At 43.3% G+C, this 26,239-nt stretch overlaps 1 protein-coding gene across 1 annotated transcript; it reads left to right on the top strand.

Moving 5' to 3' along the window:
• cers1 (ceramide synthase 1) lies at positions 1-26,239 on the top strand. Its single transcript, XM_062395003.1, has 7 exons — positions 1-1,140; positions 16,648-16,807; positions 19,184-19,364; positions 19,969-20,130; positions 20,220-20,367; positions 20,849-21,018; positions 22,191-26,239. Exons 1-7 carry the CDS (start codon positions 895-897, stop codon positions 22,231-22,233), a joined length of 1,110 nt encoding a protein of 369 aa, XP_062250987.1. The 5' UTR covers positions 1-894; the 3' UTR covers positions 22,234-26,239.

Genomic DNA, 26,239 nt, shown 5'->3' with positions numbered 1-26,239 from the left:
CCTAATTACGTCACGCCCCCCCCGGTCTCTGTCTCATAAACGCGTGTTGTCCCGGTTTACCGGTCCAGTCGATCCTCGGTGAGCAGCGGAGCGCGGCTTGTCTCACAGAGCGCTGCCTCCCCGGACACTGCCCGCAGCAGATGAGGAGGAGGACACGGCAGCTTCTTCGACAGTGCTCATTTATTCCGTCTCTTCTTTGCGGGGACACCTCGTCGAGCACCAGCCGCTGTGGGTCGTGAGTCGTTATATAAAGCGAGTAACGGACCTGGATGAGCGCGTACGTTCCGGCGTAGCGGCGCAACAACAGCCGCATGTGTTTGGCCGGGCTCGGCGCTGGAAAGGAGACAGAACCCCTCGGAGCCGCGGGTGAATCCGTTAGCTGTGTGCGTGTTTGTGTGTTTTTGGGCTGAATTCGTTCATATAGCGAGCAGCTAGCTTTGCGCAGCGCGGCGGCGTGTTTCACTATTGTGTGCGTTTGATTTGAACCTAGCTAGGCGGCTAACGGGGACGCGCCGCTGCTGATGAACGATGATGATGATGAAGACGCCCTCACCACTCAGGCGCTAATGGCTCTGAATAACAGTCACATCTCGGTTTCGGGTTGATTTCATCATCGGATCCACCTTCAGCTCCAGTGAGTGCTCGGACCCGGTGGGCCCTGCTGCCGTCATTCATAAAACGGTCCTCAACGCGAAGAATGGGCCCATCATTTAATTTGGACAACAAAGAATTCGGCTCCCAGAGACTGTAAGCTGCTTAGAGGAGCTCGTTTGAGCGTTTTTTGGCGAGCTAGCTTGCTGGTGGACGGATAAGCGTGGACCGCACCGCCCTCTGTCCCTCAGCTTGACTAATTTGTCTCATATTCCACGTCCCTGTTGTGTGCACCGCGCCACGATGAGCCCTCACACCGGGGACGCCGGCTCGGAAGTGGAGCCCATGCCGGGATACTTGGACCTCATCGCCCGAGCCTCCTCCACCATGCTGGGCGCGTGGAGGGACTGCAGCTACTGCGGTCTGGAGCTCTCCAAACGGACTCTCCTGGATAACGCCTACATTACCTGGAGTGAAATCGCCCTGTTCTTCTTTTGCGCCTTTTTGTGGACGCAGGTCAGGCGGGGACTGACAGAACGTCTGTTTCAGGTGGGTGACACACGACCGCAACACACACATGCGCGCGCGTGCGCGCGCACACACACACACACACACACACACACCGATCTCACCTCCCGATCTCACCTCCCAGTGTCCCATTGGGCCATGTATCTACTTCCCTAATTAAAGGATTTAGCAGCCAATTCCTCCCACCAGAGCCCCAGCACCGCACAGGTGTGGCCGGCGAGGCTCCCATCTCTCTGGGGCTGTTACTGGAGGCACGTGCCCCCTGTGGTTCTTAACAGGTGACAGCGAGGATAACAGATCTGAGCACATATTTGGACCAGTTGAAGTTTAAAGATAACAAAAACAACAACAAGTCAGCAGGAACATTCGTACAGCTCGAACACAGCCACGGGGTCAGGACATATTTACCCGGTCCTCACAGTTTACTAACAGCTGCACACCGAGTTCACCGGAGGTCCTCGTTTGAGTTCAGTGCGAGACATTCAAGATGGTGGCAGATTTAGTGCAGTGAGGAAATATACCCATGGAACCCAGTCAGCCCTTACAGATGTATGCGGTAGCTGCCTCTATGTGTGTGTGTGTGGGGGGGGAGATGACAGGGGACTCCCAGGGGAAGATATGTGTGCATGTAACACATTCTACACCCTAATCTCTACATGACTTTGGCAAACATTTGAACTGTTAATGTGTAGTAAATAAATGATGATACACAGTTTTTTTTGTTGTGACTCTTTTGGAAGAATGTTTGTGTAGTTCATGTAACTTGACGCGCAAGTTTGATTCCCTCATGCACCACACAAACAGCTATGGGCGTTTCTGTTGCCAACTACTCCAGTAAAGTATTGTTTTATAGCTCCCAGATGATGTATCATAAATACTGCCAGTAAAGACTCTTAAAGCCGTTCTTCATCTCGGATCCTTATCTGGGACAAAGTACAAGTGTCCACTACAAGTATACACTTTTTTACATACATATATGCTGATTAAATACAATCTATATATTTCTATATTCTCTCCTATCTCTGCCATTTTAAAAAGACTACATTTATGCCAGTGCTTTCTGGGGCATGGCGGCATGGTCATTAATTGCAATTATGTCAAATTACAAGTGGTGCACATGTCCTCCCCTCCTCTCTCTCTGTCTTTGTCTCTATTACCCCATACAGATACAAAAACTGTGCATGGGATTTTTACCCCCAAATCAATATACTGCATATTCTAAAAAAATACCTCTTGGTGGGAAAACCCATAGTGCAACCATTTGTGATCTAACTATGAAGGTGAAAATTCCGTTTTAAAATCTACTAGCTCTGTACTAGCTTTAATTTTGGAAATGTGACTGAGTAACTGTGTTGGGAAAATACACCACGCTGCTACCATAAAAGTTAAAAACGTCATTCTTTACCTTTCTAAGGACCTAGAGAGAGCACTTACGATCCTGCAGTGTCTCTAAAAGCAGCATCACTATATTGTTTTTAACAATATGTCTCTCTGTGGCCAGATACTCAGGCTGATGCTCTAACAGATTGGCTCGATGCCCAGGTCTCCTACATCAACCTCCCGAGTACCTCCCCCCCGTCGGTGCTTCCAGGGAGGGGTCCTCTCTCCTCAGTTTGGCTGTATGTGGCCTCAGGCTCGTTATGCTGCCAGCGTTGTGGGTGGGGGTGTAGCATGACGTCCACACGTGTTAGACGCTACGACGATGATGCTATACATGCTGCCGAGCACCACATGTTCAAATCCAGATGTGGCCAGAGAATGCAAAGAATGAGGCCGGTTTTCCCCTCCACCTCATGTATGTGTGTATGACTCACTGCCTCCTGGAACGGAGGCCTGGAGATTATAAGTTCTGTGAAGGGAAGGAGGATGTGAGTTTTATTTTTATATAGATGAATGAAGAATCAGTCAGCGAGTCTTTAGTTACTTAATTCCAACTGTTCATTGTTTACCCGAGTAATGAAGAGGATGGTTCAGTGTTGGGTCAGCTGTGCTGAGCAAATGCTTTACAATTATTGCTGTTATACATCACAAAAGCTGAGCTGGGTGGTCAAAGGACTAAACAACACTCTATGAGGACCTAGATGAGCACAGCGTATACCACTGGCTTGAACACAATAGGGTGCTTTCTCACAAAATTAAGAAAGCCACAATACATTCAATAACCTGTCAGTGATGATTGGTTGTGGTTTTAACAGCAATAAAGTAAACAATTAGTATGAGTGCTGATTTACAGCAAAATGGAAATCAGAGAACAATAGATGACAGCAGGGACAATTAAGAGTACACATACTTATGTGCAGAGCTCATGAGACCTTATTGATGTTAAATGAGACACCAGCGGCCATAACAGTGTGATCCTATCCTGGGATCTTTTGAAAACTGTGATAATGTGATGTGAAAAGTGATAGAGATGAATGTTTGATCCATTGAAGTGCTTTGAAAATGGCAAATGGAGCACTTAAGCAAACGTTCATGTAGCAATAGAGCTGATGGATATTTGTCATCTCATGGTCAGGTTTTTATGAATTTGTTTCTTGTTTAAAATCAAACCCATTTGCTGGAGTTGCCAAGGCAAAAAAAACCAACAACATTCCCTGTTCATTTACTTAAATGACCTCCAGTTACATTTGAAGAATGAAAGTTGACCCGCTTAAAATATCAGCCTCCTTTTGGTCTGCAGTTTCCGCTGTGCAGGGACAAATGTGGAAGCAGTCTGTGTGGTATCTGCATTTTTGACTTTGGGTTATACATGTATGAGGTTCCTGTCTCCGTGGGGACAAACTGTTGTAAAACCTCTCTGCTAGACTTTCTACAGAATATATTCATTCATCTATCTGTTGCCCTCGGGGCGTATGTTTACATGGCTGTTTGTAACTTAGCAGGATTATGCTAAAACTACGGAACCAATTTCCACAAAATCTTTTGAAATGGCAGGGCATGACTCAAGGTAGAGCCCATTCAATTCTGGAGTGACTCCAGATTACCAGTTGGATCCAGGAAGCCTCCTTCCCTTTCTTTACTATGGCAAGATGGGGTGTCGCCCTCCGGGTTCATCTTTATTTCTGGAGAGTTATATTCACAAAATCCAGTCACATGGAGGTTTCAACCTTTCTGTTTCTATGTAACACAAAGAAGGGAAAGCAAGTTGCACATAGTAACACCATGTCACAGATCATTGAACGTGCGGTAGGCTGAGGTAAGCGAGTGTGATGGGGGTGGGGTGGACCCCAATGCACAGATCTCTATGGTCCTTTGAGTGTTTGTCGTCATGTTTCACATTCGGTTGATGCTCGAGTGCATGAATTGCAGGAAAACATATTCAGGTCAAATTAAACACAACTTGTTTATAGGCCACTTGAGCTCCAGTGTTCCATGAACAAACTGAGCAATGCTCTGTGTTATTGGTTGTCTCTACTCACACTGAAACATTAAGATTTAAGAAAAGATAGACACATCCTTCCAATCTCGATGTGAAGCACTGGTTGAAAAGCGTTGAACGATCCACTCTGCTGTAACATTTAATAATCTTCTAACACGTCACACAGGAAACTGAAAGTAAAGTTCTCTTTCCCTTTTTTTTTTTAACCTCACACTTCACAAACATTCTTATCAAAGTGTATGCAGGCTTTTCTCTCTGTTTGCCGGTGCATTACATATCGGGGTTCTTCATGTGAGGTTTCAGAAATAGAATGTACTGTATATTATTCTTTGAATATAATTTGTTAGTCAAAGGCATGCACTGGTCGATTTAAGCAAAGACCACAAAAGTACTAATGACTGAACAAGTATGCCCGGGGCCATGTAGTCTCACGCACAGGTAAAAACGCTGTGGTAGTAATACTGGGCACGGCAGACGCCTGTGTAGGTAGTTACCAGACAACTGGTACACAGCTGCCATTGTGGTTGTTTCTGGTGCATGCTCATTACACAAAGCAACAGTGAGCATGCGCAAAGTAAGCTGTGACATCATTTCCCAAACAACAGGTTTCACATGCACACAGATCAAATCTTTGTTTTAGTGACTTAAAACGCTGATTGCATGTGGAGGAGGGGCCCAAAGACAGAGGAAAATGTTTGCTTTTGCAAAATATGCACGTTACTGTGGACAGGGCGAAAGAATGTATAAGAAGAACAGAGACCGAACGATGCCGCTAAAGTGAGTGCAGAAGGCTGCACAGCAAAGGGCTGGGGCAATCAGTGAGTGTGAACAGACAAATAAGGAAGAGAGAGACAGAGGAAGGAAGGAACTGCTGAGGGAAGTGGGCTGAGCAGTTGTGTATCTTGGCTCAAGCCTGCTGACTCAGCATGCAGCAAGGAATCGGCAACGCAAATGCACACATGCATATATTGGTGAAAGGACATATGGTCACTCACACACTCACGCACACAACTGAAGTACAAATTTTCAACTTTTCTTTCCATTTAGAAAGGGGCAACACACACCCACTGACACACAGACACACACACAAACACTGCTCAGTACAGAGCAAACATGGCAGGCAGTGGTCAAACCCTCTGAGCAGCAGCAGTTCATGCTCACACTGATGCCTCCCATAGCCCCTCACACACACACACACACACACACACACACACACTCTGAAGCCGTTACTCAAGGCCCTCTCCAGCCTTGTTGCAGAGCTTATCTCCCTGCAGAGAACTATGTGGAAACCTCTTCCCCTGCTGTTGTTCTGAACGTGAAAGCATCCTGAGGTTTGACAGGGTCCCTGAACCACAGATCCTAGATCACCTTCACTAAGCTCCTGCTCATTACTGTGCATTAGAGCCGCAGGGAGAAACCTGACACTGGACTTGTGGTTGAGGGGAAGTGCTGTCCATTCAGCCAAAAGTGCCCACTCAGGTGAAACCTGCTTGTAATTTTGACACCGATTGCCGGCAATTGTTCCTAAGTTTGGTTATTATAAAGTCATATCCTCTTACACCCTCCTCCTCTCCGCCTTCTCCCCTTTCCTCCCCTCTTCTCCTCATCTCTCCTCTTGTGACCCAGCTATATAATTCATCATCACATGGCATATTGGCATGCAGCACTTTTAGCATAAGCTGACATGTGATCGATGGCTCCTTGTGTTTCCAGCTGTCATACATCATAAATACAAAGCACTCAAGGGTTCACAAAACGTTTTGCGCCTCTGTTTGACATCGAGTTTGAGCTGCTATCAATCCCAATTTCTCACTCTGATATACAAGGTTATATAAGCGTAATTATACCCATCAAATTTGTCCACAGTGTTTTTGTGTTTAGATTATAATATAACTAATGCTTGACTTTCTGTGTACACGTATCTAGAAAGTTGAGGGTCGGATGCCGTATGGATTCCCGGATTTGTTTTGTATCATAGGAAAAAACATTCACGTTTGTTGAATTAATGAAAACATTAGAAGACGTTTCCTCGGTTTCCCAAAAGTTGTTTTAGATTGATTAATTTTGATTAATGAATGATGAAAATAGTCGTTAGTTGTATCTCTACTCTTTATCTGGGGAACAGAAAAGTGTCTAGCCTTTAGGCACACTCAGAAATTCTCCTTTTTTAATATACACCACGTTGATTAAACTGTAGAAGCTTTTTTCCCACCCCGTAATATACTGTGGTAAGGATTTTGTGATCCTGAATATAGAACTCGCACTAAAGGAAGGAACAGACTGGTCGGAGACGCTTCAGTCTGGTGAATCATCGCCGAAGCATCCGTATATACCACCAGCTACAAAGCAGGCTGATGTATCAGCTCTGTTTGTGGACTGTGCCAGTCGGGCTCTCTGCTGGTCAGCTGGAATGTGCTGCGAGGCCTTGACTGCGACGGAGCTGCTCTGGCTGGCCTCTCGATCCATTTCCTGTTCCTCTCTCTTTCTCTGTCACTTATTCGCCTCTCGATACACACAGTGGACAGTTTCTGATAGACACAAGAACACACTGTCACTCTAGGCTTCACACTCAGCTGCGGCCTCTCTTCTAACAAGGCCATGATATAACAGTGTTAGTGTGTTTGAGGAAACTAAAGATTATTTTGACCTGTGAAGATAGTACATTATATTTCATGCATATTTTTAGGCTTTTCTATGTCCATGTATGTGTCTTTACATGCTCATTCACATCCACAGAGTTTTGATAATGTTTTGCTTATCAGAAGCAGCAGATCTGTTCTGGCTCTGTCCCTCTCTTCATGTCTTTTCTCCCTCTCTATCCACCTGTCTGTCTTTGGGAGAGACTGGTACATCCGCATGGTGTCACATTGAGAAAAGGAGCACTTTCCTGCACCTAATGGGATCCAGATAGTTACCTGTGGCTTTCCTCCTTGTCCTCTTCCCCAAATTCACCTCATCTCACCTTTCCTTCTGTCTTTATGTCTCCTCTATCCTTATGTCTTAGGTCTTGACCTAATTTTTTAATCTCTTGTGCTCTGTCCTCTTGTTTCCATCTCGCTGTCTTGTCCCCACCCACCGAGTGGTATTGGGTTTGCATAGCAATGTGGCTAGTTAGCACTGACTTGAAGAGGGGATGTTTAATCTAAATGACCCAAGCTTAAAGTGTGACTCAGAGAGACCACACAGATGTGGGTAATGAAAAACAAGTTCTGATGTGGAACAGAGGCAGAACTAAAAAGTTTGAGTTTATTTGGGTTTGTAGATCTTTTTTTTGTTAGTAATAGCAGTGATCTGAAACAATATGCATAATGTAGAGTTTTATAAACTTTACAAATTGTGAAATTGAATTATCTAGATTTGAGTCCTTTAGAAAAAAATTGTCACAATACATTTTAGGACATAAGTGACCTATTTGAGTTACTGTAAAGATAAATGATGTAGCTTCAAATCACTCAAGTGAATGAAAGCTGAAATAGGCACAAGGATAGTTCCTCTGTAATCCATACCTGAACCAATAACCTAACCTTAATCCAGACATCCGATCGCTAACGCTATTAGATTGTGTAACAAGGCCTGTGTGCAGCACAGGAGCTAAGACCATCAGCCTTAGCCTAGCTTCTCCTAATATGTAGAAGATGCCGGTCTGTTTGAGAGAAACACATTGGTGCAGACCCATACAGTAAGTTATCATCAGTAGTGTGATATTTACATTGAGTTATTACATTGAAATTCAGCATCATGAGCTTTTTTTCATTTTGATGGACTACTGGCAATGATGATCGTTATTATATCACCATACATAAATAAAGCAGATAACATGTGGCTTGAATTACACAAATATTCATCTTGACCGATTGAAGTTGAATCTTTGCTCATGTAACATCATCACATCATAGAAACACATGTTTTAACTAACCATCCCATGTGTGCATATTCACAAACAGGAACCCAGTAGAGCACAAACCTGTGCTAAGGCCCAACAGTCCCCCTAAATTCAATCAAGCTGCACCAAATTCCACACACTCATGGATATCAGTTTCCTGAATAATCATCAGGATCCATGTGTGCGTGTGCGTGTGTGTGTGTTTTAAACCAGTTTTAGATTACCTGGGGCGATAGTTACTATGATCTCATGACCCACAACCTGGTGTTTAAATAGAGTGTTGAAAATACACTCATATTCATACACACTATCAGTCCTCTTTTTCTCTGTGTGTTGCCAGTGGCATGGCTACTGCATTATGAATGATGCCATATGTCTTGGAGCTGTCAGTTTGCACCGGGAGCAGCTTGAGTGAATATTTTAGCATCGCCATGTCTCATACCGTCATGTGTCTTATTTTCCACTCCTTTTCTGTCGCTGAACATAGATTATTTTCCCTCTGCAGAGCAGGGAAATATAGTATACAGTATATGGGCAGAGACAGGGATGACACTGTGAAGATTATATTTGTATGTGGTCATCTGATTATAGGCCGTGTGAGCACACATAACAAGCTTGATGGTGTTCCTGCCCATAGCGAAACGGAAAAAAGCATTTAAGTGTTCAACTGCATCTAATACATGATAGCAATTTGCTACAGTGGGACTGTTGTGCTGCACACTGTTTCTGTTGTGTGTGGAATAAATATGTTTGTCCCTGCAGCGAGGACAAATGCACAATCCTTAGCCAAAATTTAACCCCAACCCAGTTCAAATAATACACCATCCAGACATTTTTCCTAACTGCCCCGAAATAACTGGTTCCTTTACCGTTTGCGTTCATGCACCTCAGGCTTGGAGTCGGCTGCAAGACATTTTACACCTGAAAGTCGAGAATGAATATGTACATTGCATTTACATTATGTCATTTGGCAGACACTTTCATCACAAGCGACTTACATTAATATGCATCATCTAATGAATAAACCTCCACTAAAGCTAACTATTATCAGCAAAAGACTTACACAAAATTGTTGTCGTGGAAGTGACTGTATATTTAAACTTTTAAGGATTTGCTATGACGCTTGTGTTCATTTACCTTGAAGCCCCAGGAGTTAATATGGGAGCTAAGTGTGGTGTTAATGCCTCCACTGGGATCAGCTAATAGCCTCAACAAAGAACAACGTCTCTCTCTTTCTCTCTCTCTCTCTCTCTCTCTCTCTCTCTCTCTCTCTCTCTCTCTCTCTCTCTCTCTCTCTCTCTCTCTCTCTCTCTCTCACACACAAACCCTTACACATACAGTATGTGCTGGGAAATCATGTGCATCCCCACTCCCTAAAGACAGAAGAGCTTCAAACCCACTCCTTTGAATATATTTATTGTTTCTCTGTCACATATTGAAATCACTGCAGGTGTTTGACTCTGAATAGCTACTCGGTACAACCTAAATGTGTAACATTGCTAGGTTTCATACTGGTCACATTTCAAAGAAGTCTCCAGTGGTCTTCTACCGTAAAGGTAAGGTGTTTCAGAAAGTGTTTCCTGTCTCATTACAGACTGCTGCAGTAGACTTGCATAAACTGTGGTCATTTTCCAACTCCTGGAGGTTAGGTGGGTCATCGGCACTTGTCCACTCACGTACCTGTGTGCAAATGTTTCTTTCAGTGTTTGTTTTAATTGTGGTTTTAATCAAATCAGGTTCATGTGCTCAGCCAACCTCTTGCCTCAGTATCAGTTTGGCAGTTTTAGACTGGTCATCTGGAGTAATGGCCGTTTTCCTGCGGGGCCAGCAGCATCCACAGGGAAAAATATAAAATGCTGTTTGATCAAACATAAGGCAAGCTTCATCCTGATGTGCTTTATAAATTCATCAAATCCCATGATCCTCTGGAAGGAACCTTTTTTCCCTAATTTCCTGTGGTGAAAAGCACACAAGCCTAAACCTGATGACATAAAACATCTGTGGCCATTCTCTACAATATACTGGTTCAAAGAAAAACTGGTTCTAAACCATATATTGGCCCTGACAGGACTGGTACATTACAGGAGCACTAGGTTGTGCGCATATACAATGAGTTTGTCTTCCTGTGTGGGTTCTTCCTCCTTGTAATTTGATTATTAAGTGAATTAGTGTCACTCACATGTCTCTTTCTTCATGGTGAGGCCCACACAGGACATCTTTAATCTGTTAACAGTTTAATTTTATCAAGTCACATACAGAGTATTTTCAGACCCACTCATTTTTTTCACATGTTGCAGGGTTGTGTTAAAATCATTTAAAACAGTTTGACCTACTTGTTGAAGATTCTTCTACTTTCTACCGAGCAAAGACTCAGAATACTTGTGTTAGGTTGCATTTCCGTTAATCATTTTATCATTATGCTGTATTTATTATAGATAGATGCGAGGTCAATTCATTTAAGCTATTTTAGCATAAAGCTACAACATAACAACATGTCAAACAAATGCAGTGGGTCTGGACTCTTTCTGAATGCACTGTGCAAAGTAACAGCTGACACATCTCCCAGCATGCATCACCGCTGCCTGTCATCACCCTATCCCACTTCCAGTAGGACGACAAACTATGGATGTGTGTGTGTGTGGGGGGGGGGGGCATGAATGAAAAGCTACAATCTGTGAGCTGGATGGGTGAAGGAAAGGTTCCAGGGAATTTTCACATACAGCATTTTCCCATTCCAGACCTGTGAACAGGTGAAGATTGGTTCCATGATTGCAGAACTAGGTCATTGGGTTTAACACTAAATAAGTAATTCTCCTATATAGCTAGCTACCTTTTTACCCAGGTAGATCCATGACAAATAGCTGCAGCAAAAGTATGAATGAGATCCACCCTGCTCTACAAGATTTTCTATATATTTTATCCGCATGAAACTCTTCTGGTTAAATCATTGACTCAAAAAATTGACTTATTAATATCTCGTTCTTTGATATAGAGTAAAAAGTACAACTGGTGTCCTGCATTTTTGTAACAACCGAACACAATGAAGCATATTGATTTCACCACCACTCTGATTTGCACAGCTGACTGGTATTATCGAACCATCGAGCAAACTGATGGATAAAACATGATTTCCCTGAAAGAAAGCTTAAATAATTTCCACTGTTAGCCCACACGATCCGTCTATTATCAATGAGAGACCCATGTTTCTTTGTTCAGCAAAATTGTTGAACGATAAAGGTGAATATAGAGCAAGCGGCCCCCTCTCACTTTACAGCTTCTGTGTGAACTGTAAATGACAGAGAGGATGAATTCATCACTGGCAAGAGCTTCATCCCCGGTGGCAGCTGTCTGCTCATCACCATCCTAAGAACAAAGGGGTAGATGGGTAGTGTGGGTGGCTGAGCTCATTGTATTTATAAAGATATTCATAATTCCCTGATAAGAATGGAGGTCGTCAGTGGAAACAGTAAACTGACTAAATAAGGTGGAAATAGTTGATTGTATTCTATAAAGCTCAAGAATAAGACTACTGAGGCAGTGGTGGTCTCAGATAAATAGGTTGTATTTGTTTGCCATCCATTGGATTACTCTTGGCAAAACCCCTTTGCCAAGGGTAAAAGATGTGTGTGGAAAAATCTGGCGACCAGTGTGACGTCAGACCCAACATGAGAGGTCGAAGCTAGACAGAGCTAAAGGAGTGAGAGAGGATGTGTGTGTGAGAGAGAGAGAGAGAGAGACTTATTGAACAGTTCCACACGATATGAGCCAGCATCCTGACTCACTGCCCCAGTTTATCTCCTTATGCAACAGGGCCAGCGGAGTCCATTCTCTCCTCTCTTGTCACTTGCTTCCAGGAAGGGCAGAGGAGGGGAGAAACTGAGAACTTTTTCGAGAGTGGGTGAAAGGGAGAGCAGTGTTGGTGCAGCTGCAGATTAGCAGGGGAAGGAGAGGAGAGGAGGGGTGAGGAAGGACTGAAGTGGAACAGAGATGGAGGGAGTTTTTCGCCACACTGTAGGGCTTTGTCAGCATCACTGCATGGCTGCTATGAAAAAACACTTATTTGTCATCAAGTCTTTTTCACACTGACTCTTTTCCCTCATAGAGGCTCTACAACTTCCTCTCTTATTCTACTACATTTCCTCCTCTGCTTGTGTCTAAAGGCCGCTTCTTGTTCTTTGGCAGGGACACTGAGACAGTAGTGGACAGTGAAATGAAAGCTAGTGATGTCAGTGTCTGTCTTCTAGAGAGAGGAAGACGGCAGGGGAGCCGCTGAACGGTCATAGGTCCCGGCTGAGTGTAATTCAAGACTCTTTCATTTATCTGAAAGAGGACGAGTGGCTTATCTCAGTGTCCTTGACCTACTATACCCTCACACTGTAGTGCTGGCCCAGAAAAGTAAAGGGTGGATGGATGGAGTGTGTGGATAAGGCCTATGGAGACAGTGGGCAGGTGGTACATAGAGTGGCAGGCTGTTTGTCTCAGAATCGGAATTTGAAACAAAGATTTTGTACCAGGATATAGAGAGGTCAACTCTCCTCACATCTGATAAAGAAAAGCTCTCCAATATACCTTTAACAGGGAAACACGACATGTCAGAAGGTCATGTATACAGAGAAAAGCAATGAAGTACATTTACAAAATGGACAATCAAGAAGACCAAAGTATACACAGACTATATATTCAGTGGATTATGATATGTTCTTATCATAATCACACACTGCACAGCGGTTCATAATGCTTTGAGGAAGTTTTTCACAAAAAAGTTCCCTTCTCTCTGCCCAGTAAATTGTATAATTTAAGTCCAATTGCAAAAAAAATTACACAATTGTTCTTGTATGTGTTGATTGGCCAAAGCGGTGCTTTGCAGGTTTGTATGCCAAATGTTGGGTTCGCCCTTTTCCTGGATTGAATTGTTTTTTGGCTTCAGCCTCTATGTTGGCAAACTGATTGCATGTGTGTTGTGGTCCTGTTGAAATGAGGAGGCTGCATTTTATTCACACAGTCTTGATGTTGGTCTGAACATCTGTAGTGTAAGTGTCTGAGACTGTCAACTCTTTTTAGTGTTTCTGTTTTATGGTTTTAATGATCAGGTTTTTGAACTCCCCTCTTTAGTGTGTTTCAGGTCTTTCTTGTATTCCAAACACCTACTCCTGATATCTCTTCTCTACACAAAGAAAGCCATGTTGCAGTAAAGGCCAGCATGGTTTATGTCAAACAATGACCAGTTCCAGTACAGTCTAATGAGATAATGGAGCTAAATGAATAAGCTGATTAATCCGTTGACAGTAAATCAGTTATTCAAGAGCAATCGTCTGTTGTGAGGATTTGCTTCTTTTCATTATACTACTGTACAGTAAATATCTTTGGGTTTTGGACTGTTGAGATGGACTTTTGGCTTTTAGATAGAGTTGTTTTGAGTGGCACGGTGGCACAGTGGTGACACTGTTGCCTCACTACGGGTGCTTGGTTCGAATCCCTGTTTTGTAAGGGGCCTTGCTCAATGTCTGCATGGATTTTCTCTGGGTACTCCGGATATGTTGTTGGCCCTGCGATACACTGGCAACTTGTCCAGGATGTGCTCTGCCTCTTGCCCAAAGTCTAACCCCCCTCCCCTCCCCAGAACCTTACAGGATAAACAGTTTAGATAATCAATGTGTTTCTCATTATTTTCAACTGCCGAAGTTATCAATCAAATAAGCCCTGAACTGCAGAAATACATTATAGTAACTGTCACTACCTACCTGAAAATGTCCCCACGCCACTTTGTTTTTAAAAGTCGTGGGCACTGTCATAACCAAACTGTCACTACTTGTACAAGCAGCCAGGAAGATAGAGAAGATGACCAGGAGAGAGGATAGATGAGATAATACAGGAACTAACAGTGGGAGAAGGAATATGCAGATAAATAGAGGAGATAGAATATAAATATGGGAACATTAGTACGAGATGAAACAGCAGTGAGACGGCACCAATGGTGATTGACGGGTAAGATATATATGTCGCAGTGGCACGGCTGGTGTTTGCAGGAACCTGTATCAGCCTCTATTGTATTTCAGCCCTTTGTGGTCATGCATGAGTGTGCCTAGGCCTATGTGTTTGTGTGTGACAGGGGGTTGTTGGGGGTATGTGATATGGTGGAAGATTGGAGGGGTGCTGTGTGCCGACAGCTGGCTTCTATAAATAAATGTCGTAGGCAGGGGGAGATGGGAGAGAGAGAGGGGGGAGAGAGAGACTGATACAGATGTACTGAGAGACTTAAAATTATGTGGTGAATTCCCTGCGCTCCAATAATGACTAGCTCAACATGCAGAGCAACCTATCAGCAGCCCCCCGGTGAGGTCATGTGCTGGCTTCATGCTAACTGTCTTTTGTGAAATGTGTCACGAAGGAGGACCACAAAGTGTGTTGCTGTTACATTTTTATCTTGCATCAGTGTTGCCCTGTCAGCTTCCTTCCTGCGTTGACTCTGGAGTGTGTGACGCAGGGAACTCATCCCATCCAGAAAACATCAGGAAAAAAGAAAAGTAAGGGAGGCAAACAGAGTGAAGGTCAGTTTAGAAGGTTTAAACAGAATTGCTGTGAACGTGACTGTCCAAGACGTCTGTACATTGTGGTGATGTTGTTTTTCTTTTTCCATTTGTTTGTTTGTTTGTCAGAAGGATTACACAAAAACAGATATTTGGTGGAAGAACGGCATATGAGCCAAACCTATTCAATTTAGCTGCGACTTCATGTGAGGGGGCAGAGGTTTATTTTCTTTTTTCAATTTCTGTAACATTGTGCAAAAGAGCCATTTTTAACATTTCCACTGATATGGATTGACATATCAAGTGAATTTAAATGTTGTCTCATAAAGGGAATGTTGGGCCTTAGTGTAAGGTATGCACTCTACTGAGTGTCTTTCTAGTTTGTCATTTAATCGCCCTGTCGGATCATGTCCTGTAGACGAGCTGCTTGGTAACGGCAACTGATTGAGAAGTACTGTATCACTGACACAGGCAACTTTCATTCTCCTGCCTCCAGTTACACTGGGCGCGTGTGTGTGTGTGTGTGCTTGCCTGTGTGTGTGTGTGTGCATCCGTGCGTGCATCCGTGCAGGGTTGGGTTCAATTCCCTGCCTTGGCCCAGCCATGAAACACTGAACACCTGCCAGTCTTCCAGCAGAACCGATGATCCTAGTTAACCTGTCAGCCAGCGCCTCCATGTGTGTGTATGTGTGTTTAAATAGTCAGTCTGGGTGGGGGCCATGTTATCAGGCGACATCAGTACATCAGGAGCCTTCTGTCTCTGACTTCCTCTGTTTCTGCTTGGATAGCCAACCACGAACAGACTTGTGAAAGACATACTTCTGTCGGCAGTCTCATGTGTGTAACATACTCTAGCTGTACTGATTATGTACATGTGTATGAAGGAGAGAGAACGGGAGAGCATGTCTTATTGCAAATGAGATAAATACTTATGTTTAAACAACATCCTGACACTGTTAGTAGCACTGGCAGAAGGACAAACAGTGGTTCAACTCTTTATGTCTCAATATAAACCACTGTTGCATTAGTTTTGTTGTTTCATTGTGTGTGAATCACTTCATAATTAATCACTGTAAGTTACTCCAGGATAGTCCTCTGTGTCTATTGTACATGATATATGAAAATGCTTACATTCTGGTCTTTACAAGGAAGCCTGCAGAAACCCTACTTCCGTTTTAAAAGTGGATTATTATTATTATGCTTATTTCTAGATAAAATGAAAAGTGTCCTCTTAGTTTTAACTTTCTTTGAAGGCCATTTGTTTTCTGCTGTCAGTGTTTATTAGTTTAGAAAAATGTGTGATAAAAAAGCGTTTATTGCCCAAGCAGGCAAACATTCGACCCATGACTTGTCTCTAAAGGTACCATCTGCATATCTATGCAGAAATTTGAAAAAGGTTTAAAAGCAAATCTATGAAGATATGAAGCCGTCCAAGCAGTCCATTTAGAAGCAACTCAACGATTTCCTGTCAGCTCAGAAGCCACTGAAGTGCATCGACAGCCTGTGAGCAATACTTGTAGTGAAGTGTTTGCTCCTCCTCACACATTGAATTGAAGTCTTTATGTTGAATGTACAGTGCTGTTCAAGAACACTGTCTAAAGGAATCATACCCGTGCAGATCACCCAGCTGCATGTCTGAGGAAACGGCTAAATGATTTGTGTGTCACTTCCTCACACTCCCTCCCCCCCACCCGTCCCTCTTTCTGACTCTGGTTCTCTTCTCTTCTCTGTCGCTGCAGCCTTTAGCACAGTGGTGCAGGCTGCTGCCCAAAGATGCTACCAAGATGCCGGAGAGTGCGTGGAAGCTGGTCTTCTACAGCCTGTCGTGGTCCTACACCTCCTACCTGCTCTTCTTCAGCTCCTACTCCTTTTTCCACGACCCGCCCTCTGTCTTCTACAGTAAGATACACAAAAACAGATGATGTGACGTCATGTGAAGTTTATGTACTTAGCACCAGTCATGTGAATCTATATTTTGGGAATATGTTGAATTGAAATTGACTTACGCTATTATTATGACACCCAGAATCAATTATTTGGTTGTGTAAACCTCAGAGAAATTCTATTTAATATCACTGAAGGAGAGCAGCTCTCTTAGCCACCTTCTAAGGGCAGATTCAGAGCTGAAGTCGTTTAAATCTCAGGAGACAGAAGGCTGCAGCAGAGTCTTTATAGAGGCTCAATGAGGGTAAAATGCCACTTTGAGTATTGAAGTGAATAGATTTTTAAAGCAGTTCATTCAGGATGTGCAGCCTAATGCTTCATGAATATTCTTAGCCTTGAGTTTTCAGTTCAGTTAATATTGTCCGACTATGGGAAATTCAGCTCGTAGCAAAGCACAGACAAAGAGCCATGACAGTATGTACATACATTCAATCAATAAAACAACAATAAAATCAATTAAAGAGTTTTTTAAAAGGTTGACTATGGATTTGATCAAAATCATAAAGTGCTATGTTTAAGGTGTTGGATTACCTCTCCTCTGTCACACACGTAAAAACAACCACAGTTCACCAAAGTGCTGCACAATAAAAGGAGACAGTAAAATAAAATGAAAATAAGAAAAGTAATATGTAAATTAAGCGTACGTATTGCACTAGGTACAAAAGGAAATAATAACATTATTTACATAGAACCTATCTAAACTATGTGACAAAGTGCTTCACACCAAATTAATTGGGGAATGGTCTTAGCTGCTTCAAATCGATCTTGCCTGTCTAAAGACCTGGTGAGGAAAGCTGTTGCTGGCCAATAATCTGTCTTGACAGTATTATCAAGTCTCACTACAGGAGGAAGTAGAAGTTATGTAAGTGTAAACTATTCAGCAACCCAACTGAGAACAAAAGTTTTCCTGATCTAATAGATTAAGTTCACCTCCACCACTCTGAGTGGAGCCTGGCTAAGGCTGTTTGACAACGGCAGGTTCATCTAGAGGAGCGGCATCACCTCTAATAGCCGTCAGCTAGTAGTTTGGCTGGACTGTTGGGGAGAGAGAGAAAGAGAGAGAGAGATCAGAAGCTACACAGAGAAGGTGAGGATTTAGAAAATTAGATTTTTAAGAAACGGGAAGGCGTAAGTGAGGTTGTGTATCCTGAAGACAAGAGAGGAAGCGCCGATCTACAGGAGAAAAAGAGAGGCTCCTGTTCCCATGCCTCCTCTTGGCAGCTCCTCTGTCGCGATCCATCCAGCAGTTCTCTTCTCAATGTTTAATGACGGCAGGTCCAATCAATAAACATTACACACTGCCCGAGCGTAACCCCATCCCGCCTGAGACCAGCCTCCCTCAAACATCGCAGGAGAAAGTTTCCGTCCAACATCTGATAGCTTTCAGTGGTATGAGCTCCCCTCGCAGCCTCAACACACATTTGGTTATCTGTGACCTGCAGTGTTTTAGAAGTCCCTCCCCCCCCCGTAACGCTCTCCAGAGCAAACTGGTCCCCTGACACACTGAGTCCGCCAGCTGACCCTTCTCATCTGGCAGCCACGCCGGAAGTCACTGTTTATGGTTCAGTATCTGCAGATATTTGTAATACTCTGACTGTGTCCATATGGGTCTATGTGTGTGTACAACAATGATAATGCTGTGTATACAACATATTCATCATCTGCAGCAGATTTGAACTGCACATGCGTCTTTACATTTAAGTGACTCGTATTTAAATTTAACAGACGAATTAAACATAACTAAGTGTAAATAAATGAACAAAGCAGGAGACATTATATTGCAAATCCACGAAAAAATCCATGACTTTTTATTGAAAGATTAATAAAAATAATTAGAACATGTAACTTAACTTGCCTAAGTAGGGTTTTCATACATTAAATAATATAATTGCCATTAAAAAATCTTTAGCAATCTCAAATTGGTTAGGCCCAACACATCATGCTGTGTTTTAAATCCGCATCCTGGTTTTACAAAGTTATACTGATAGTAGGAGCTTTGTATCTGTTTCTGGATGTTGGCATTCATAATTTCTGCAAAATAGAAGAGCTGTTTTCATGGATGCACAATCTTAAATGAATAAGACTAGAGCCATTTTATCATGTTCTTGTTGTGCTGCCTATAGAAACAAATTGTTTACTATTAGTGTTTTCGGATGTAAAACGCATTCTCGTACAAACAGGATAAAACAATTGTTGGCGTTTATCTCCCTCCGTCATTTAACAACAAATCCCTGAAGTTGAATGAAGCTGGCGATGGAGTTAGAAGACTCTCTCTTTGAGCTCCTGTATCAGCTCCTAACCGCTCCCCTCGTCTCCTCCCTGCTCCTCCAGACTGGCAGAGCGGTATGTCAGTGCCTACAGATATCGCCATCGCCTACCTGATCCAGGGCAGCTTCTACGGCCACTCCATCTACGCGACAGTCTACATGGACGCGTGGAGAAAGGACTCCTCCGTCATGGTGGTGCACCACATCATCACGCTGGCACTTATCTGCTTCTCCTACGCCTTCAGGTAATTTATTCCTCTACACACTTTTGACTTATAGGTTTTTATAGGTGAGTATAAAACTGTGACGAACAGAGGAATAAACATCAGCTGGTGTTGCATCTGATATTTTAGGACCTTATTTCAAAGTGTCTCATCATCGAGACAGTTGAGACACACAAATGAGCACAGATGCTCGGAGTCATGTGATGAATTACACTCTGGTCATTGTAGTTCATTAACTTGCTTTCAGCAGCTGGCAGCATTAACTACGGCTTCATGCATTGGTGCACCCAAGAAAATGCAGAACAGAAACATATCTGGTTGGCTGTTTTTCATTTTTCTGGTCGGAGCCCACAATAGAAACAACAGCCAACCAAACAAAATAAAACCATTTAACACAAAGCATTATATGCATGTAAAGTTGCCTAGCTGAAAATAGTAATTTCACAGAAAACATGAGATGAGAGCCACAGTTGTTACAGAATCTGAGAAAAAGGAGAAAACCCAAATCTGAAATGCTCCAGTGGGTTCATTTCAAGTAATTCAATAAAAATGAAAGTAAGTGAAAGAATTGATAAAAGAGGGTATTGCTGAAATGTTCATATTTTCTTTCTGTATGTTCCCTCAGATATCACAACGTGGGGATCCTGGTGTTGTTCCTCCATGACATCAATGACATCCAGCTGGAGTTCACCAAGCTCAACGTCTACCTGAAGACCAGAGGTGGAGGCTATCACCTGCTCAATGACGTCCTGTCCAACATGGGCTCTGTCAGCTTCAGCATCACTTGGTGAGGCTCAATAAACACACACACACACGCGTGTTCTTTGATAGACATGGTCATCATTCCGTTTGTGCTCTTCACTGTGGTTCTATCAGGTTCTGGTTCCGTCTCTACTGGTTCCCTCTCAAAGTGCTGTATGCCACGTGTGTGTCCAGCCTCCAGTCTGTGCCCAACATCCCCTTCTACTTCTTCTTCAACACTCTTCTCCTCACCCTGCTGCTCATGAACATCTACTGGTTCTTGGTGAGGACACGATACACAAATACTGCAGGTTCTACAAATCCATACAGGTCTATGGATGTTGTAGGTACAAAGTACAGGATACCAAGTTCCCTCGTGTGAGCCTCTGTGCCTGTTGTCTGTATGTTCAATATATACACATGTACTTTGGCACATCTATCCTACTTGTGAACGTGATATCTCATGAACTCCTTACAGGGAATTTCTTTAACTGATTAGGATATGAGGTCAAAGGTAAAAAAAATTGGTTTTTGGCTTCTGAGCAAAACATCTCAATAACACCTTGTGGGAATCTCTTGAAATTTGGTTCAAACGTGAAAGAAGAACTGTTTGAATTCAGGTGGTCGAAGGTGATCAACCGCAGTGGGGGTTATTCTAGTCTTTTTTTAGAAGTTTTATCATTTATGGCTCATGTTTATTTGTCTGGCACATTATGACATGATCTGATCCCTTTGTGTTTTCTGTTCCCCCCCCTCTCTCTCAGTTCATCGTTGTGTTCGTGGTGAAGGTGTTAAAGGTGAAGGAGGTGAATGATGTCAGGGAGTATGAGGAAGAGGACGGTAGCAAGGCGGCTGCGGCGGCAGGTCTTCACAGAAACCCTCAGGCAGCAAACACGGATGCTGATGATGCTGGACATCACAACTCTGCCCAGGGGTGAGCAGCACGTTCACATGCTGTCATTTGTTAAATCTAACACAGGCCCCACAGCCGGCTGTCGGCAGGTTTTCACTTTAGATAGTGAGTTATTTTAGGAGCAGGCAGATTGGCAGTCACACAAACCTGCTGTTCTAAGATGCTATTTGTGTAATTCCACTGCTAAGTGATTAAATTTAGCACAGGCCATTCACAAACTATTAAAGTTGTTGGGCAGGTGAGTGTACAAGAAATAAATATACTCAAAGAGAGGCCGCTGGGCAACATTTTCTATTCAATACACAATATTCAAACAATCCACAATATGGAGCTTCTCAGTTCCACATTGTTCTGCAGAGGAGCTGCTTCTGAAGCACAATGTTTTTACATATATGCTTTGATTTGAATATGGCCACAAATATAATTATTGCCTTGTGTGAAAGAAGTCCCTTGTACTCAAATACATACCACACAGTACTACACAGTATGAAGCCTTGCATCTTCTGCTCCTGCAGATATTTCACAATTTAAAAACCCTTTTTAAACAAGGGTTTAAAAAGGGTGTAACTCAATCATCTCTTCTGTTGTGTAAATGAGAAGTCTGCACTTTTCACTGGTGAGCTTTAAACAGGAAAATGCTAACTGGACTAAAACCAACTTGTATTTGTTTGAGCCTTATCTGAACGTATGGATTCCTCTGTTTTTATCAGCCGTGTAGTATCGGACCAACATGAGCAGCCCCTGTCATCTTTTGATTACTATCACTGCAGCCTTTGACCCCAACATCTCATATGACTCTGGAACTGCCGACGACTTCTTCCCCCACCCAGAATATTCAGAGTCATAAAAGCCTGAAGGCAGCATCCACTGTCCCGTCGTGGTACAATTTAAATATTTGATAACTCGGGCAGATTGTGAGATTATCCCGGTTGCCTCCCCCCCTCTTCCAGACGGCAGGTGTAGATGCAGAGCAGTGCTCCCTCTGAGCCTGTGTAATAAGCGTCCTGTAGGCAGATGGGATCAAAGAGGCTGGGACCATATGGACGTGTGATTAGGTGGCTTCTTATCGGACTGGCCTTGAACACCACTGATATCCCCTCTGCCTGCTAATTCACCTCACCCACCTGACCAGCTTATTCTCTCCTCCTCCTCACCCCTCCCTCATCTCTCTCTCTCTCTCTCTCTCTCTGCAGGAAGCACGTGCAGAACGGGGTCACCAAAGAGAAGCATCTATAATGGGCTCTCTGTCGCCACCACCTGGATCTAGGCTACAAGTACAACCAAGATGCCCCCTGCGGGGCGGCTCCCACTCAAATCGCAGCTCCTGAAGGGAAGAGTGCTTCAAAACAGAAAAGGGAGGAGAAGACCCAGTGAGGGCGCATTGAGTTTTTTTTTATTTAATTTTTATAGTTTTTAGAACATTTGACTTCATCGCTGTTTAGTTCTCGGTCTTGTTTTTTTTTTTATTAGAGCACTATGAATGTCGTTTCAGGTGACTTTATGTGTAATTGTTGCTAACTTAACATTCACTAGATCAGTAGAAACCAACCGGTGTGAGCTGGGCTGTGATTGGAGTTACAGGCTCGTATGAACCATTATTATCATGATCAGCTCGGCAGCACACAGCCCAGGTAAAGGATAAGTCCTGTTGTGGGTCTGTCGACCTGTAGTCACCTGTAGTAGCCCCCCCCCACAGATAAGAGACAACTGACCCTGTCGGGCTGGGGCGTGTTCGCCGTCACTCCCTTTCCTCCTCCTCCCTCTTCTGACTCCGTCCTCCCTCTTTCTCTGTCTAAAGGAGAAGAGGCAAAAAAAAAAAAAAATAATCCAACCAGAGGGAAACATCCCATTCTCATGGGAGCTGTCTTTATGTCGGCCGTGATGCTGGAGAGCTTGTCCGGTGCTGTTACACCACATGTATTGATTTCTCATATCATTGCACAAGTCAGTGGTGGCGACGGCACAGCTCTGCTCCCCCTCCCTGCATCCATTAGTGTGAATGGAAAAGCCACATAGATGTTTGTGTGGGTGTTTGTGTGGGTGGGTGGGTGTGTGTGTGTGTGTGTTTCAGGATGCGAAGGAGCAGCCGAGTCTTTTAAATCCACAACATTTCACCTCTCAGTTTGTCTCTTGTACTGATGATCAACAGGCGATGGGAATATTCACTCGTTCATTCCTGTACAGAAAAAAAAAGCAAACCTTTTATTATTATTATTTTTATTATTATTATTATTATTATTATTCTCTCCCCCAGCGTATCTGCTGCTGCACTGACATGAAGGCATTCAAGCTGAACGCTGCTTTAATGACAGCCAATTGCTGGAATTGATTGACTGGGTCTTAAGTGTCGCCCTCATGGTTTTCATTTGTGGAATCGAATCACGTTCCAACCCGTTCACATCGATCGGGGGGGTCCGAGGAAATAGGGAACAAAAGCCCACAACTTGTTTTTAAGATTAAATTATGAAATAAAACATCATGTATGCACACATTATGGTATTTAGGAATGCATGATATCGGAATGATTTAAAAAAAAAAAAAAAATGCTATGAAATTGTCTTACAAACGAACATTGAAGAAAAAAGAAATCATCTAACTGTGTAATCAAATGTCTTTATAAATGTCTGGAACTCTTCCTGAGAGGTGAGCAGAGGCGACCGCTGAACACACGTGACGTCGGCGGACCCACAAAGAAACGTTCGTCCGGCTTCGAAATGTGAATCTTTCAGGTGAATCCTGCACACGGGAGGATGTTCGATGCCGTCGAACGCGTCAAAGTGAAAGGGAACGATTTCATTTTGACCGTCCTCTGTGGGTCCCGCCGCTCTACCCCACGTGTGTTGAGTGGGAGCAGCTGCTGCGCCTCTAGAAAACAAGGGATAATTCTACTCTTCCTACCTTCTCGATCAAATTCAAGCTCTTGTTTGGATGAACAGCTGCTTGTGCTGCTGGATCAGGCCGCAGATGTCGTCTGTCCGAAAGCGTCCGTCCCTTTTGTTTTCTCTCGGTTTATCTGTTCGTCTTCCACATTTCTCACCTCGGCTATTTGAGGTGTTGAAAAAAAAAGTTTTTCCGCTATCACTATTATTATTATTATTATTATTGTCGCTGTAGTTCAGGTAATAATTGTTGATTTATTTTGGGAATTGCTGCTGTTTTAATTAGTTTCTCTGAGAGCACTGTCTGTAATCCAGGTGTTGTTTTTCTGCCGTGTGAGTGACGTTCTGCTCAGATCATCTCCAGGGACCAGGGAGACGTTCATCATACACAACAAACATCTGGATTTAGTTTCGCAATCTCGTCTATTTTAATCTGAATGCTGGCTCACACTCATTTTCACTGTAGTCATTACACGTGTACTGTAATGTGACATGCTCTATCGGGCATGTCGCTGCGTGTGTAATATATCAGACACTGTGTCCGACTGGTCTTTAATGACGCGGTGTTCCGACAGGAAGGGACCACCGGCGTCCTGCCTGCTCAACTGTGAGACTACAGTATGATAGTTTGTTGATTTATTGTTTTTGGTTATTATGTGATAGCAGATGACAAACGGGTGGGATGACGCCCACAGAGGCCTGTGATCTGGACTAGGTGCATCTGGTTTGGTACTTAGTGCAGAAGGTGCCTCTTCAGTTTCTCCTCCGCTGTGTCAAACTACAAACAGTGCTGTAAAGTGAGCGGTGGGGGGTGGGCGACATGATGAAGTAACTACTCACCACCGACTAAATCTGGGATTTTGTTTTATCATTAATATCCTGCTCACTGTACTCTAAACATCTCGGGGTGGATTCAGAACAATCTTTTTAATCTATTACATGTTTTCAGTTTACTTTGTTCCCTCGTGAGATGATTTTCTGACACACCCGTATAAGAGCTGTGATATCACCCTGTGTATTAATGTCAGCACATGAAATGATGTATATTCTGAAGAGGATTTTGATCCATGTTGCCCGCTCCTGACTGCTACGCCCACCACTGATGGAACTGTCCAAAACTGAATGAAGATTGAGAGAAAGTCACTTTATTTTTTCCTTTCTGATCTGATTTGGCTGATTCTTGTTTCAGTGTTTGATACAACATTGGCTCACACCTCACTTACACATCTATGGTTTACGCTGTTGGACACATGTCGCCTGTGAAGCTCAGTTCTGTCAGAGACTCCCCTTATGTTCATCAGCAGAGTACTCACACTCACGGACATCAATTCCCTTAAGGCATCGTGTTTCAGGTTGTGATGATGTGCGTACGTGAAGAGCGCACAGAAGTCAAATCAAAGATTAACTGATTAGATTCGAGTGGTCAAAGGTCACCGTGATCTTATGGGAGTCTAAAAAAAAACTGTATGTGGACATAGACTTCACTGGTTGGAGGAGGGATACAAACACAGCATGCTGATTTGAGTTTAGTCAAGATCGATGCATTATTTTATTGGAAATTGGTGAAAGCATCAACAACAACAAAAAAGGATCCGCTTCAAAATTTAATGGCTACTTTTTTGGCCAACGTCCAATCAATCCATCTAGTTTCCTGGAAATCCGCTCGGTAGTTATTAAGAATTCTGCTGACAAACCGAGAGGGCTGAAAACAGGAGTCTCAGCTCCGACCTTCCTCTCACATCAGCACAGGGAGGATCAGTGGGAACAGACCTGAGGCGGCAGCTCTGACAGAGACACTGCATCGTAGAGGCTGTGCTGGATGTTTTTGTAGTGAATGTAACGGGAGCTGTCTGAACTGACTCACAGGCGTCATGTCCTCACGACACAAAGCATCTGCATGATTGTGCCAAATCGTCCCCCTGAATAACGAGGCGAGTGTTTGTGGGAGCTGGTGACGAGTGAAGAGGAAAAGCTCGTAGAGAGCGGCGGTCTGCAGAACAGCCCTGCTGGTGGTTCTTATAAATGCACTGTAATTTATTAGTATTGTTTTTTTGTTCATTAGTAGATCTAAATTAGAAGAAAAAAAAGGGAAGGGGGGAATTTGGGATTTTTTTTTTTATAAGGAATTTCTGGTTTGAATCACAATTTAAAATCAAGTGTATATTAATTATTTCAACATAAGTTTAAACTACGAATTGCCCCGTTTTGTTTTGTTCAACTGTTCTAAAAATCTGATCACTTTCTAAAATTTGACCACTTGATGAAGACTTGCTCTTTTGTAATACAGTTTTAATACCATTCAAGAAATGTTTTACTTTCACTGCTGCTCCTCTCCCATAAAATAAAACGTGTCATTAAAACAA

Source organism: Platichthys flesus, chromosome 9 (assembly GCF_949316205.1).
Source record: "Platichthys flesus chromosome 9, fPlaFle2.1, whole genome shotgun sequence".
Taxonomy (NCBI): Eukaryota; Metazoa; Chordata; class Actinopteri; order Pleuronectiformes; family Pleuronectidae; genus Platichthys; species Platichthys flesus.
Note: the sequence above shows the minus strand (reverse complement) of the source record. Positions and strands in the feature narration are given on the sequence as shown.